General features: G+C 49.9%; 1 protein-coding gene across 1 annotated transcript; it reads left to right on the forward strand.

The window, feature by feature from the left end:
* Nucleotides 1-973: 973 nt before the first annotated feature.
* Nucleotides 974-4,059, forward strand: LOC111812969 (beta-defensin 104A-like). The gene is made up of 2 exons (XM_023702615.1): nucleotides 974-1,358; nucleotides 3,704-4,059. Exons 1-2 carry the CDS (start codon nucleotides 1,177-1,179, stop codon nucleotides 3,867-3,869), a joined length of 348 nt encoding a protein of 115 aa, XP_023558383.1. The 5' UTR covers nucleotides 974-1,176; the 3' UTR covers nucleotides 3,870-4,059.
* Nucleotides 4,060-13,893: the final 9,834 nt, after the last annotated feature.

Below are 13,893 nucleotides of genomic sequence, written 5' to 3' on the forward strand. Positions count from 1 at the left end.
CTTACTTTTAAAAATAAAAAAATAAAATATTCACGTGCCTAAGTTTATATCCAAATTTCCATGTATAAGAGTCTTGATTCCTTTCATCAAGGTTTTGTATTTTTCTTCGTAGAGATCCCATATATCTTTGATAGATTTATATCTAAGATTTTGACTATTTGTGTGTTCTTTGTACAGGATTTCATGGCTCTTATCTTACTTTTTTGTTTATTGATGATACATAGCAATGTCATTTTTTGTTTGTTAATTTTGTATCATAGTTTTTGCCATACTTTGTTATTTTCAGCTTTTTTATTTAATTCTTTGGGGTTTTCTACATTGGTAATCATGTCATTGTGAAAAAAGATGTTTTGTTTCTTCTTTCAAAATATACGCACCTTTTATATCCTTTTCCTGTTGTTTTGCCTCAGCTATAACTTCTTCTCCGGCCCCGCCCAGGTGCAGTTTCCTTTCAACTTTTCCACCGCCGCAGGGAAGACTGCAGTCAGCCTGGTTTCTAAAGCTTCCCCCGAAACTCCACGCCTAGCATCAGTCCACAAGGCCCCCCAGCCTTGTCCGTCTCAGCTCAGAGCACTGCACCGCGGGCTAAAGGCTGCTTTCACGTTTCTTATCTCTTTACTGAGCTGCGGGAATACCTAGCACTCCTCCGACTTTCCTTTCAGTCACATTCCTTTGACTCGAGTCCCAGCCAGCTTGGTGTTTCTGGGCAGGAACAACGTGGCTCTGAAGATTGCACACCAAGTGCTGTTGTCCCCAACCCACTTGCTCTCAGAGGTGCACCGAGGCCCTGGGGCATCCATGACCTCCCTGGGCCACCCCGCCCAGCTCCTTGACCTTTTGTCTTTATTGCTTCTTAAGTTTCAGTGCAGAGTGGTCTGCGGAGAAGGGACCTTAGCGCCATCTTGCTGCACCATTATTGTCAATAAGGAGCTTCTTACAAAAGAGCACCTGGAGAAGCACAAGGCCAATCTAGGTGAAACAGAACAGAACATGCTTCGCCCAGAATCGTAGATTACCAGGGCGGAATGAATTTCTTGAAATCACCTAATCCAGTTCTTGTTACAAGCAGGAAGCACATGAAGCCCCCCTGCGTGAGCGCCCCTTCTCCGAGCAGTCCTGCGCAGCCCTTGCCAGTGTCCAGCGCGTCCACATCCAGTTGCACGTGGACGTCAGGAGATGGCGGCCCCACCAGCTCCAGTGACCCGGAGCCGCACTGCGCCCATAAATAGCGAAGCTCTTCTGGCCCTGAGGCTCTTCCCGCCCTGGCCTGCTTCTCTCCCTCTTCTCTCCGGCAGCCCCGACACTATGCAGATCTGTGCGCTGCTCTTAGCTGTCTCTCTTCTGCTCCACCAAGATCCAGGTAAAAGTTTTCTTAGCTACAAACATGCACAGTCGCAGAGGCCAGGCAGTAGAGAAAAATCTTGGTTAAGAAAATAAGTCCTAAAAGACTCAGCAGCTTTCTTCATTCTCAGCATTGGCCTCTTGGGCATCGCTGAATCTATTAGCGAGACACTGTGAGCGCAGTCCCTGGCAGGTAAACCTGCTCACCTGCTCAAACAGGAAAGACTGGGCCGGACCAGGAAGCTTAGAAGTCTCAGCCAGACCCTCGCTGCTGCCCGCAGTAGGAGCTTCTCTTGGGCCTCCAGGTGCAGAGCCTGACTGGCAAGGAGCCGCTGCTTTCCTGGGTTTGCAGAGTGAGGTGCTTTCCCCCCTCCTCCTTCTTCTGACCAGCTGTACTTTGCATAGCAAGGGGACCTGCTCTTCTCTCAAATGTTCTGGCAGCTTTTTCTGTCACACCAGAATATTAGAAGTAAAAGGGACACAATAACTTTCACGGGATAAAGAAGTAATTTGTTGGTAACCAAATGGGAGGCCCTGTTGGGAGGAAATTCAAAAGTTAGAGGGGGAAGGGGGCGCAGCAGCTCTTTTCTGACTCTTAGGCCATTCTACTCCGAGCATTCATGAAAGGTCATTTGCCTAACTACTTCATTTTAAAAGCTGGCCCAAATACTTTCTAGTGCAAGAAAGAAAAGCAAAGACAAAAACACCACTTTCCCAGAATTGCTCAACAAATTGACTTGTGCAACAGGGACAAGGCCAATGGTGTTGACTCCATGGTCTCAACCTGGCCTCTCCTGTGACACCCAGAGTAGGAATCCCTGGTTTTACAGGGCACCCGCACTGTCCTCCCCACCTCTGTGCTCTCTGCAGAGTTTGGATAGGTTCATCTTTGCAGGGCAAAGGTCCTAGACTCCTGCTGGGCTCCTGGTCCTGAGCTCCTCCCGTGTCTCTTCTGGGTCCCTTCTTGCAGCTCCATGCAGGAGGCTCTGCAGCCACCTGCACTCGCACCTCCACCCCTCGCAGTACTGTGGCCAGGTGCCTGCAGTCTGGAGTGCAAACTGAACTGGTGGAAGGGGTTCTTCCCCCAAGAGCCCTCCTGAAACTGAATGAGGAAGTCCACAGCTCCTGCACAGCAGGACTCCCTTCTGTCCGGGTGCCTCAGTCTACCTACACTCCTCTGGCTCATTCTAGTCCAGTCTGTGTAATCATTATTCAGCAGGAACTAGGAGGCAGGAGCTATGCGCCCAGCATGGAGTATATAATGCTGAACAGTGCGAGCGCGGCCCTCACACACAGGGAGTTCACAGCTCCACTGAGAAGAGCAAAAGAATTCTTCTAAAAAAACATAATTCCAACTTAGGATAGAGGGAATTAGAGAATAAAAATGCATGAGGGGAGAAAATAGCTTGGGGACATTTAAATCCATACGGAGGTGGAGGGGTGGCTTCCAGCTAGAAAGATTAAGGTCCAAAGACTTCAGGCATGGGAGGTGGAGAAAAGAGTGGCAGGCAGAGGAACAGCCCCAGAGAGGGGCCAAGAGTGCCCAGAGCCAGGACAGAGGAGCAGCAGGGAGCCACACAGTGACGAAGTGTGAGCCAAGCATACAGTGAGTACTTAGAGACTTACGCTAGAACACACACTGCCAAGGAGCCCCTGCACAGCGTCCCCCTCACTTCAGACACATCCCACCATTACCGCCCCTTCCTGCAGCAGCTCTGGGAATCCTCTTTCATGCATGCCTCTGTGCAGGCTGATTGGAAACGTGAATGCCGCTGCGAGTGTGCGCCAATGGAATGGCGGCTTCTGAAGACCTGACAGTGTGGCCCTGCCTACCTTATTCCCCAGATATGGCCCTGTGGAGCTTGTGGCGTTTCCCTAAAGTCACAATAACTGAGAAAGATAAAAGTTTTGATTCAGTTCAGGACAGCAAAGCAGTCATGACCGCATAATTAAAAAGAGCACTTCAGGAGGAGGCAAGAATGGTGTGATGCATGTGTTCAAGAGGGTTGGGGGTTAAGGAAATAGGTGGCAAGGATCTTTTGCTATATTTTTTTAAAATTAAACATTGGTTACAATTTCTTATCATACCCTGCACAGTACAGCGTAGGCCAAGCAGGGCAACATGTCAGACAACTTCATAGACCTAGAGAGGGTCTTGGTTGGATTTAATGGAAATCTACTGTTCAGCTCATGCAGGGATTTTAAGAAATTATGTGATATGGACAGGATGTGTGCTTTGGAGAGAAATCCTGCTGGGTGGGAGGCTGAGGAGTTAGGAAAGCGGAAGAGGGGAGGAAGAGGGAGGCTCTGCTGGGGCTGTGGCCCTTTGGGGCACAGAGCATGATCTAGACTTTTCCTACCATCCAGCGTGCAGCGAGCTGGAAGTGGACAGAATATGTGGCTATGGGACCGCTCGCTGCCGCAGATGGTGTAAAAGCCAGGAACGTAAGATCTCCACGTGTCCCAACACCTACGCCTGCTGTCTGAAGCCCTGGGCTCACAGCTCACAGAATGTCAAGGGACAATGACCCCGTGGGCGCAGCCCAAAGCCTGGCGGTGGAGGGCAATGGAGCAGCCTCAGATCCGGTCCCTGGAGGAAGCTGGCTCCTGCTCAGAAAGCAGCCACCGCCCTGGAGGCTGTGCAGGACACAGGCTCTGGCCCCCTGGGCCCCACAGGGCCCGCCGCAGGTGCAATTCAGGTGTTGAACAACAGAGGCTAAGCATTTATCTGGAAGACACTAGTTTTCTGATCAGAAATTCCAGTCAGAAATTGGGAGCTATACATCTATACTTAATTAAAGAGGAAAATAAACCAGTATTAAATCCAGTTTGCTTGAGATACACTATATTTCAAAACCCTCCGAAACACCAAAGCGAAACTCAGGAGACTGGAGCTTCAGACCCTGGGGTGGAGGTGCGGACACTGGCGGCACAACAGCAGAGAGCAGCTCCGCGCTCGAAGGGGGCGTGGGGACCGCTTTAAGCCCGAGCGGATGGGTGCAGGATAAACCGCTGGGCGAGGGAAAGCTTTCCTCCGCAAGAATAGCGCAGCTGAAAGTGAGGAGCGTCACGGTTTTGCCAACACACTGGGAAATACTGATCTACCTAATGCCTCACAGCCAGTGTCCAGGGCCTCCCTCCGGAGGCTCCCAGGGTCATCTGCAGCTCCAGGCAGGGCCCACACGTTTCAGGTACGGGAACGGTGCTGTGTTGGGGCCCTGAGGACCCACGTACTCTGCTGACCCCATACGTGACAGCGCCGTGCCCGACATAGACCACCGTGCGCCTCCCTTCAGCTCCTGCTCCTGGATTTCTTCAGAGCGCATGAGGCAGGGACAGGGTCCTGGCTGCTGAGTCCAAGACGATATCCTGCTAATTTGTTAGGATGGCAAGGAGCCAAAGTGAGACTCATTTATGTAAACTTAGGCAAAAGGAATAAAAGACCAGGCAGGGGAAAGAGGCACTATTCCTGTGAAAACATTTGTTTGTTTTTCTTTGTGACCACCAAGAGTTGCTATTTTTTTCTCTTTCCTATTTTTTAAGTGACATGAAAATTCTACATGTTTATTTGGTTGAATGTGATAATTTGATCAATATGTACAATGTGCAAGGCACAAATCAAGGTCCTAGGACACCCATCTTCAATGCTCGTTGTTCCTCTGCGTCAGGAACCTTTGAATTCCTCTCTGCTGCTTCTTCATAAAATGCATAATAAACTGTTGGAATCTGAGGTCTCCCTACCACAGCGTCGCGTCGGGAGCCCCTCCTCCTACAAAACTGGGGCTGTGGGCCCCATCTTCTTTCCTAACCATCTACTTTTTTCCACTGTCAACTGACAGAATGCTCTGGAAAGAGTGAGAGCAGACTGTAGGGCCAGTCTCTATGACTGTGTCACAGGCTCTGCTATCGTCCTCCGGTACCTGGAAGACTGCCTGAGGCATCAGAGGGTGGGGCAGATGCCAGTGCTCCCAGACCTGCACCTCCAAGCTCCAGAGCAGTGGTTCTGCCCAGAGAACAGGAGCAGCGATGACAGGTGACGCTGCTCGGACCCTCGTGCTCACACAGGCGTGCGCGCCAAACCTGCGCCTCCTCGTGGCTTCCCCGAAGTGCAAGCTGCTACTTTCACAGCCTTTTTCTCTCTTTCACCTTTCTCCAGATAAATGTAAGAATGTTCGTTTACATATAGTCCAAGGTACTATTGCCATTTGAACCCCAATATGCAAGCAGCAAAACACACTCAGAGACGTTCGTGACCCCTCCCAGAGGCTGCTGATGGCATATCCAATGTCCCACTGTTGGAAAACCACGGAACAAAAGCCAGTGTCATGTTGGCGTCGTTGGAACCCTTGGCCTGGGTTGTGTAGGCTTCAGGTGAGACACAAACTCCTGCCTGGTAAGAAGACAAATGAGAAAGAGGAAAAGCTCTGTTATTATAAGAGAAAACGCTTACTCAACTGCAAGACGTTTTATAGCAGCAGTGAGCGGAACACACGAGTACGAGTCTGCGCTTCCTGCCTTCAGGCAGGACTTTTTCCGGCACCGTCGACGCGATCCACACGCAGGATACCCGTGGGGGGCAACGGCAGCTTCACTCACGTCGCTGTGCTCCTGACTACGCGCTGCAGAGAAATGATCTTGTGACAGCGTTTTGACTCCGCTTCCCAAGGCCTTCTTCGACCTCCTCCTGCCTTGCTGTCGTCTTCTCCTTTCCGTTCCAAGCCCACCCAAGGTATTCAGGTATATTATTCACTTCTTGAAAACTTACCTGAAGTGTTTCTTCTGCGAACAGCAGAAAAATAATATAGTTTCCTGTGCCCTTGTGACCCAGAGCTCGCCCCAGGCTGCGGCGCTGGCTGGCGCGCAGCCCACTCGCCAGCCCAGCCTACAAAGGGGCCTGCGGGGCCCAGCCCCCTCGCAGGCGCAGTCCTTCCTCCAGACATGGAGCCCCGACTCTTCCTGCTGCTCTCCGCCGGCCTTCTCCTGGTGGCCCCGCTGTGCCCAGGTAAAGCGTGCTCCGCAGAGGTCACTGTGAGTGTGGGGGCCAGGCTGGGAAGCGAGGCGCCTCTTCCTGTTGGAGCCTTGGGAGCAACGTCTCTGAGATGACTAGATGGCATTTTGGACCCTGCTGCTGCGGGCGCTGAGTCCCAAGAGGGCGGGCTGCTCTGCACAACATTTTCTGATTTATCTTAGCATTCTTGTTTCACCACAGCAGGGATCTCAACAACCGTGTGGGTGATGACCGAGGCGAGGGCTCTGCCTGGCCTGGTGGAGCTACTCGGACTGCTCACCCTCGCTGCTCTGCACACCAGCACGCCCGTGCACTCTCTCTCTCTCTCTCTCTCTCTCTCTCTCTCTCTCTCTCTCTCTCTCTCTCTCTCTCTCCCTCCCTCCCTTTGTGTCTCACCCTGTGTCTCTCTGTTTCTCTTCCTCTCTGTCTCTCTCTCTTTCTGTCTCTGTGTCTCTCTCCATCTGTCTTCCTCTCCCTCTCTGTTCCCTCACTGTGTGCATCTCTCACTCTGTCTCTCTGTCTCTCTGTGTCTCTCTCCATCTCTCTCCCTCTCTCTGTCAGTTCTCTCTCTGTGTATGTGTCTCCCCTTTGCCCTCTCTCTGGACGCAGGCAGCACGTGCACAAATGTGTACACACACAGTTGACACTGCACCCCTCCACCTTGCCCTCCCAGCGCTCCTCTTTCCAACCCCTTAGAGATCTCTCCTCCTTGGAAGTGGCCAGTTGCAGCGCTCTGCGCACCCTCCGCCATGCCTTAATCTCCCCACAGGGTTGCCCCGAGCCCACACTCCTGGCCCTGTGGGCACGGAGGCTCGCAGTAATGCCCAGGAAGGATCTTCTGGACAAGGAGCAAACAGATCTCTGTTACACCACAGAGTAAAACACTACCTACCACCGCGCACTCCCCCTTACCCTGGTAAGTCAAATGCCAAATGCAGGACACGGTGCTCCTCTTTGCAAGTGTTGAGTGGGTGAGAAGGGCAGACATCTCTGCTGATGCTTCGGAGTGAAGAAGAGTTGTTTGAGAAACACATAGCAAGGGTGGCGTGATCTGCTGCACCTGTTCAGGAAGCCCATGAGCACCTTCCACTCTCTGCTTGGGCTGGATCCCTGAGGTGACAATACCGTGGCACCCAGAGCTGAGTGGCGGGAGCCCACTCAGTCATCTTTCAGGCTGCCCATGCGCAGTAAACAGAGATGATTTTGGTAGGTGGTTCTCCTCTTGCCAGGTTGGAGTTCTGCTTCTTCAGTGTTGAGGTCATTCCCTCCACAGCAATTTCCTGAATACCTGCTAAGTGCCAGGAGCCAGAGGAGGTTCGGGGAATGCTCCTGGGAGGGGGACACAGAACAGACTCTGCTCTCAGGTGACTTGCATGGGGAGGGCACAGGGGATGGCAAGGAACCAGGCATCCAGGAGACTGCTCTGGACTCCGCTGGACTAGTCCAGGCTCCCGGTCTGCCCCCAGCCTCCTGCCCAGGGATGACTTCAGATTCATAAAGCCTGGAAGAGACAGTAGTTCCGGAGACATATCCTTAATTCCAAACTCACTGGTTCCCTGAAACAGGGAAAAGTAGCTCAGAAGCTCCATGGACAAAGAGGATGAGAGGGTAAAATCAGGCACTAGCTCTCACTAACTTTAATTCCTGCTTTATCCGAGCCTAGGCTCCCTCCCCCAGAACCGGCTTCCAGTTATAAAGGACTCCCTACAAGTTTGCCTCCCAATGAAAGGGAAAAATGAAATGCCGATATTGCACCACACATACAAGCAGGCTCAACAGTAAGCCTCTGCTGTCATATGCTGTGTGGTCTAGTGGCACTGTGGGACAGGATTATTACTCCCATTTGGTGAGGGAGAGAGCTGAAACGATGGAGAGGGACCAGAGCTCTATGCCTGGAGTTATTTTTATAGTTTAGAAATTGGGACCATGAACTATAGAAAGCCATTTTGGGAAAAAAGTTATTTTCTATTCACAGCCACCACCACCATATCCTCTACTTTTATTAGCATGCATGTGTAGGACATAATTGTTACCTTTACTGAAAGGAGTAGGTGCCTCTTGTATTCGTTCCGTTCCGCCTCACCTCTGTCCCCTCCCCCATCTCTGGATCCCAGTCCACTGACCAAAGGTCTCTCCCCCTGTTGCCCGTTGTCTGTCTTTTATTTTGCTCTTCAAATTGCTTCTGCTTTCCCAGCCATGTCCTAAAGGGCTAGAAGGCCCCGTTCGATTCTTGAGGTGGCCTACAGAGGCTAACAGCGGGTATTTCTTTATACAGAACCTGAACCAAATTTCCAAATCGTCAACTGTGTAAGAAGTGAAGGCCATTGTCAAGAATTTTGTAATTTTATGGAAACACAAGTAGGCTACTGCTCAGCAAAGAAAGATGCCTGCTGTCTGCACAGGACATGCTGCGATCCTTGAAGCCCAAGCGGGCCCCGCTGGCCGCTCTCAGGGACCCCCTCCTCGTGCAGGAGCCGGGAGCTGGAGGAGCAACTCAGAAGGAGGGCCGGAGGCAATGTAAGCCTCTCCCTGTGACAAAATAAGTACCAGCGACTGCCTGCACATGAACCTAAGGAGAGCGGCTTAGCTTGAGGCACATGGCGTCTTCAGAACTGCACCGTTCTTCTGCTGGATGCAGATGTAATAAACTTTCATAGAAGGGCATTGAGATAATGTGCTCTGTTACTTAGCACGTATCCTTGGTATGCTCTTTTGTTTTAAGCACTCAACAATGTAAATTGAAACATGACTAGAAATATCTAACCGTAGAAGAATAATGCAACACCACATATGCTATAATGTGGATATATTCTAGCAATTGTGCAGCAGATAGATATCAAAGAATTAACAGATCATTCCTAGAACAATTTGGCAGGGGCTTTAGAGGATGATAAGGAATTTATTAGAGCAGAGGAAAGGGTAAAGATTTCTAATCAGGGCTGGGGAAATAGCGCAGAGGTCTATGTGCCTTCTGGCAAGCGCGATGACCGGGTTCGATCCCTGGCACCACATGCGATGCTGGCCATGGAAGCCCAGGTGCCCCATGCCGGCCATGAAGACCAGGTGTGGTAACACATGCCTGTAATCCCAGTGCTGGGGAGGCTGAGGCAGGAGGATCACTATGAGCCCAAGATGTGTAGAGAAACCCTGTATCAAACAAACAAACAAATAAATAATAAAATTTTTTTTTAACTTGAAAAAAGATTTCTAATCAGAAGCTTCAATTCATAGAAAGATATGGAGACTCAAAAGCATGGTTGGTTAAGTAAATGCGGAGGTGAGTAGCTTCAGAAGAGAGAGGTTAATCTACAGTGCCAATGAGGCCATCTAAGAAATGGGGTGTGGTGGGAAGGCAAACGGAGGAGATCACACAGTTAGCTCAGACTGCCAGACAAGAGGAGGCTCGCGAGTGCTGCAAGAGTAACGTGGCAAAGCTTTCAGGTTTTAAATGTTCATTCTAGCAGGAGAGCTACGAATGCAGCAGAACCGTACGAGATTAGAAGCAGCAAGATGAAATAAGGGAGGCTTGCCACCGTCAAATCCAAGGCCCTCCGTCATGACTAAAGGAGGCAGAGTAGACTGAAGGAACACAGCCGTCAGGGGCTTCCAAAGAGGTGGAGTTTACAAGCCTGGTGACAAGGAAGAGGGCTGGCAAAGGGTCCCCAAGGCTACCACTGGCACAGGGACACGCAGGGAGTGAGACTGCCTGTGGAATGCTTAAGTTGGACATTCAAAGATGCTCTGTGTGGAGCCGAACGAGCTTGTGTGAGTCCCGCGGACAGAGGAGGGCTCGTATTTTTTTTTTTTTTAGCAAAAGGAATTTGACAATGGTTGCTGCGTTGCATTAGGTTGTCTGCAGGCTCCACAGACATCCTGAGACATGAGTAGTGGGGCAGGGAAGACGGCACGGGCCGGGCTGGGATGGGACGCACGGCAGGCCTCGCTCTGCAGTACGACTCGTGTGCGTCTTCACTTCCGGAGGATTGGCTTCCAGTCCATCACACCGAGTCCCAAGAGCATCTGGCACAGTTAGGGAAACTCTGCTCACCAGAAAAACAGGAACATAACTTTCACAGCACCTGTTAAACTGATGCCTACATGTTCTTTACCTTAGTGTGTAGTTCAACTCAACATTTTGAGAACTTTTTGAAAAAATTTCAAGTGTTCACAGTAGAAGCATCACTTTACAAACTGTGGTCCTGCTACTTAAAAGAGTAACTTAGCATCAGTATGCACAAGTGCAATGGAAAACTTGTAGAAGTGTATGGAAATGACCGGAGAGTTTTCTGTTCTAGGAATTAAATCACCTAAATGTTCACATATTTGATGTAAAATTATTTGTAAAATGTGTCCAAAACTAATAGATTCCACTGTTGAAATTATTGGTGATTTTTAATTATTTGATCTTTAAAATACATTACTCTTAATTTTAATTTTTTTGGCGAGGGCAGGTTCAGCCCACCCTGGGGTCAGGCCTGGCGTGGCGTGTGGTGCCGGGGATCCAACCGTGGTCCCTGTGCTTTGCCTAAGCTTGCCTAAGCAGGTGCTTTAGACTACTGGGCTATCTTGCTGGCCCCATTACTCTCAATTTTAAATGGGATTTAAAGAACAAAATAATGTCCTTAAAGATAAATATATTTGTATTTTCATCTTCAATCATACACTTACTTGGTAGTAGACTTACAGAACACCAGAAAAATCATAAATTTAACCTAAGAAGGAACTTCTGCACATTAAGATAATAGGACAAGAATGAAACTGGGGAAAGGGATGTGGATGCACAGGGGAAGTCTGGGAAGGGTCAGGGACTAAAGGGAAGATCCAGGCTGGTCAGGTACACAGACCCGTCCCTGAGATGGCTATAAATGCCGCGCAGGGGCTGCCAACACGCACCGATAAAGCACAAACTCTGACACGAAGCCTGTTAGCCAGGAGAGCTGGAGACTGCTAAGGCTCGTAAAAGACACCGCACCCTCCCAGGGTGATTTTTGCCTTTCTGCCTGGAGACGCACAAGCCACACAGTGGACTCCCAGGCCAGCTCTGCGCCAGGCACCCAGTAGCCCCAGGGCCTTTGCTCCCTCACAGACCCGGGAAGTACGTGATCAACCTCAGCCGGGCCATCCGAGGCTCCCTGGACGCCAGCTGCACCCAGGTGGGAAGGCTCCTGCCAACAAAGTGGCCACCTCGGGCGCTTACAGAGCCTGGCTGACAGGGCTGACTGCCTTGCCTCTGGCCCTACACCCACCTGGACACTGTGTCCTCCCTCCCGCTGCGCCCTTCAAAGCCACCTGTGGCTTTGATCCCTCTGCCTCATCCACCCTTCATAGTTTCCTGCCCATCAGGAGATCCATTTCTTCCTCCTTCCCAGGCCCTGAGGGGCAGGGGTGGGTGGGGAGGGCACGTTCAGCCAGTCCTCCATCCACCTGCCTTCCACACGGCCACTCCTAACCTCTCCTCCCTGTCCATCCACACAGGCAGCAGTCACTGCAGCCCCGCAGCCCGACCCTGAGATCACCATTGTTTTTGAAGTTACAGGAAATGACCTGACTGCTTTTAAGAAATTCATTAATAGTAACAGCAAAATAAAAGGCAATGTGTCCCAATGAAAACAGACCAGGTTGATTAGCACAGTATCTGCCCCTTTCTTGTTGTTATTGTTATTGTTGTTGTTGCAAAACTGGGAATCAAAACCAGGTCCTTGCAATTTCCATGCAGGCGCTTAGACTGCTGAGCTATCTCCCCAACCCTTTGCCTGCCCCTTTCTTCATAGATCAGATTCTCCAGAGCAAGCTGAATAGCAGCCACTGTACTACTGAGGACGGAAGATCTGGGAACTGGTGCTAGGACATAAAAGCAGAGGATAGTCCTGTGGTGGACAGGAGCCATGCTCGGAGGACCGATAAACGGCTCTGTGTGGTCTCAGGGCTATGGAGGGCTCTGTGCTGAGCATCAGGCCTGTGCTTCCAAGCTCTCAGGAAAGCGAGGTCACGCACAGGATCCGTTCTGCCCCCTCTGCTTCCTTGGGCTCCTCAGTCTTGTCCTGAGTGCTTTGTTCTCAGCTGCTGGAATGACATTGCCTACTCCCTTCCATCCAAGGCAAATGTCACAGTCGGTTACTGCTCCTCTTTTGCTCTTAAGTAAAATAAGAGCAAAAAGTTAAAGAATTCCAGTAATACTTGTGTTGATGATGCTTTACTTAACTCCAGGTAAGAACAACAGATAAAATTGGCCTTTTAGCCCAAAGCTACTGTGACAATCCATCAGTGAGTCTGTTGGTAGCAACAAGGAATTCATGAGTTGGTACACATGTGCACGCCCTCCCTGGTGAGCCAAATGGATGTATGTCCTAAGGCCAGGCTCAGACATCTCCCAAGACAAAAAGCACAGTGCAGGGGCTCGGCCTCCTCCTGTAATGAATTCTGTGGAGCCCGGCACTGGAAGTCTGTGAGGCAAGCAGTAGGAATTTGGTGTGCAGCTATGGGGGAAGGAGAAACAGTTGCCTCAGTCTGCTGGTCAGACTTTATTCAGAGGCATGAATGATATTTCAAGCTCTTCTCTAACTATAAATAACGATCACGTTCCTGTGTGGATCCCGTGCATGCACAGAACACGTCTTCACCCCTCTTCCTCCCTCCCTCCCCTCTCTTCTCCCACTCTGTTGGTCTCCTGATCCCTGCCCTTCCGGGAAAGGTTCCCCCCCCCACCTCCTGTGATCTACCTTTTATTTTGCTCTTTACTTATAATTTGTGCTCCTCATCTATGAAAACCCTACACACTGCTTGCAAGGCCCAGGGTACCTTTTCTCTCTCCGTTATACTGTTTTGTCCACGCCTGAGTCTAATGTACATCAGACCTGCTGATTACCTGTGTTCTTGGAAGCACTGAGCTGTGGTTCTGTTCAGCCCTGTAATTACATGAACCCAAGAACCTATGACCACATGTTAATGGGACTAGTCAAGGAGCCTGATGCTCACGTTTCTTATCTTGGGATCGACGAACCTTATTCCCAGAACTATTTATGCAGTTCTTCCTCGGGAGTTGCTTTCTGAGTTGGTGACGTAGAAATAGATTTAAGACTGGAGGAGTTGCTGGATGACAAAACTTAGCACTATGAACTTAGTTCCCGTAAATGAGTTGATTTTCCTAAATAACTCTTAAAATTTCCAACGTTACAGAAAATACAAAAACTTTGACCTCATAATTAATTTACTAGTGGCTGTGAGACAGAAGAATACACAGCCAGCCTCCGTCTTCATCCTTTTCTAGGGCTGAGCATGTAACTCAGTAGTAGAGCCCCTGTCTCACATATGCAAGACCCTGGCTTCGATCCTGAGCGCCAAAACAACCTTAACAACAACAAAACAAAGCAAAATCACTTCTCCAAATAAGGTGACTATAGGGAAAGAATGAATATGAAAGTGTAAAACACATTTTATTGTCTAATTTGCAAAGATAACTTTGAAAAAATTACTCACTTTGTAACTTACATGCTAGTGTTTTTGTGAAACAAGAATTCTTGTAACTTACACTTTGCCGGTGCTCA

The sequence above is a fragment of the Octodon degus genome, unplaced genomic scaffold (assembly GCF_000260255.1).
Source record: "Octodon degus isolate 3935 unplaced genomic scaffold, OctDeg1.0 scaffold00155, whole genome shotgun sequence".
Taxonomy (NCBI): Eukaryota; Metazoa; Chordata; class Mammalia; order Rodentia; family Octodontidae; genus Octodon; species Octodon degus.

Coding starts and splice junctions, on each gene's coding strand:
- LOC111812969 (XM_023702615.1), top strand. CDS start 1,177: ATGGCGGCCCCACCAGCTCCAGTGACCCGGAGCCGCACTGCGCCCATA. Junction 1,359..3,703: donor CTTCTGCTCCACCAAGATCC/AGGTAAAAGTTT, acceptor CTTTTCCTACCA/TCCAGCGTGCAGCGAGCTGG.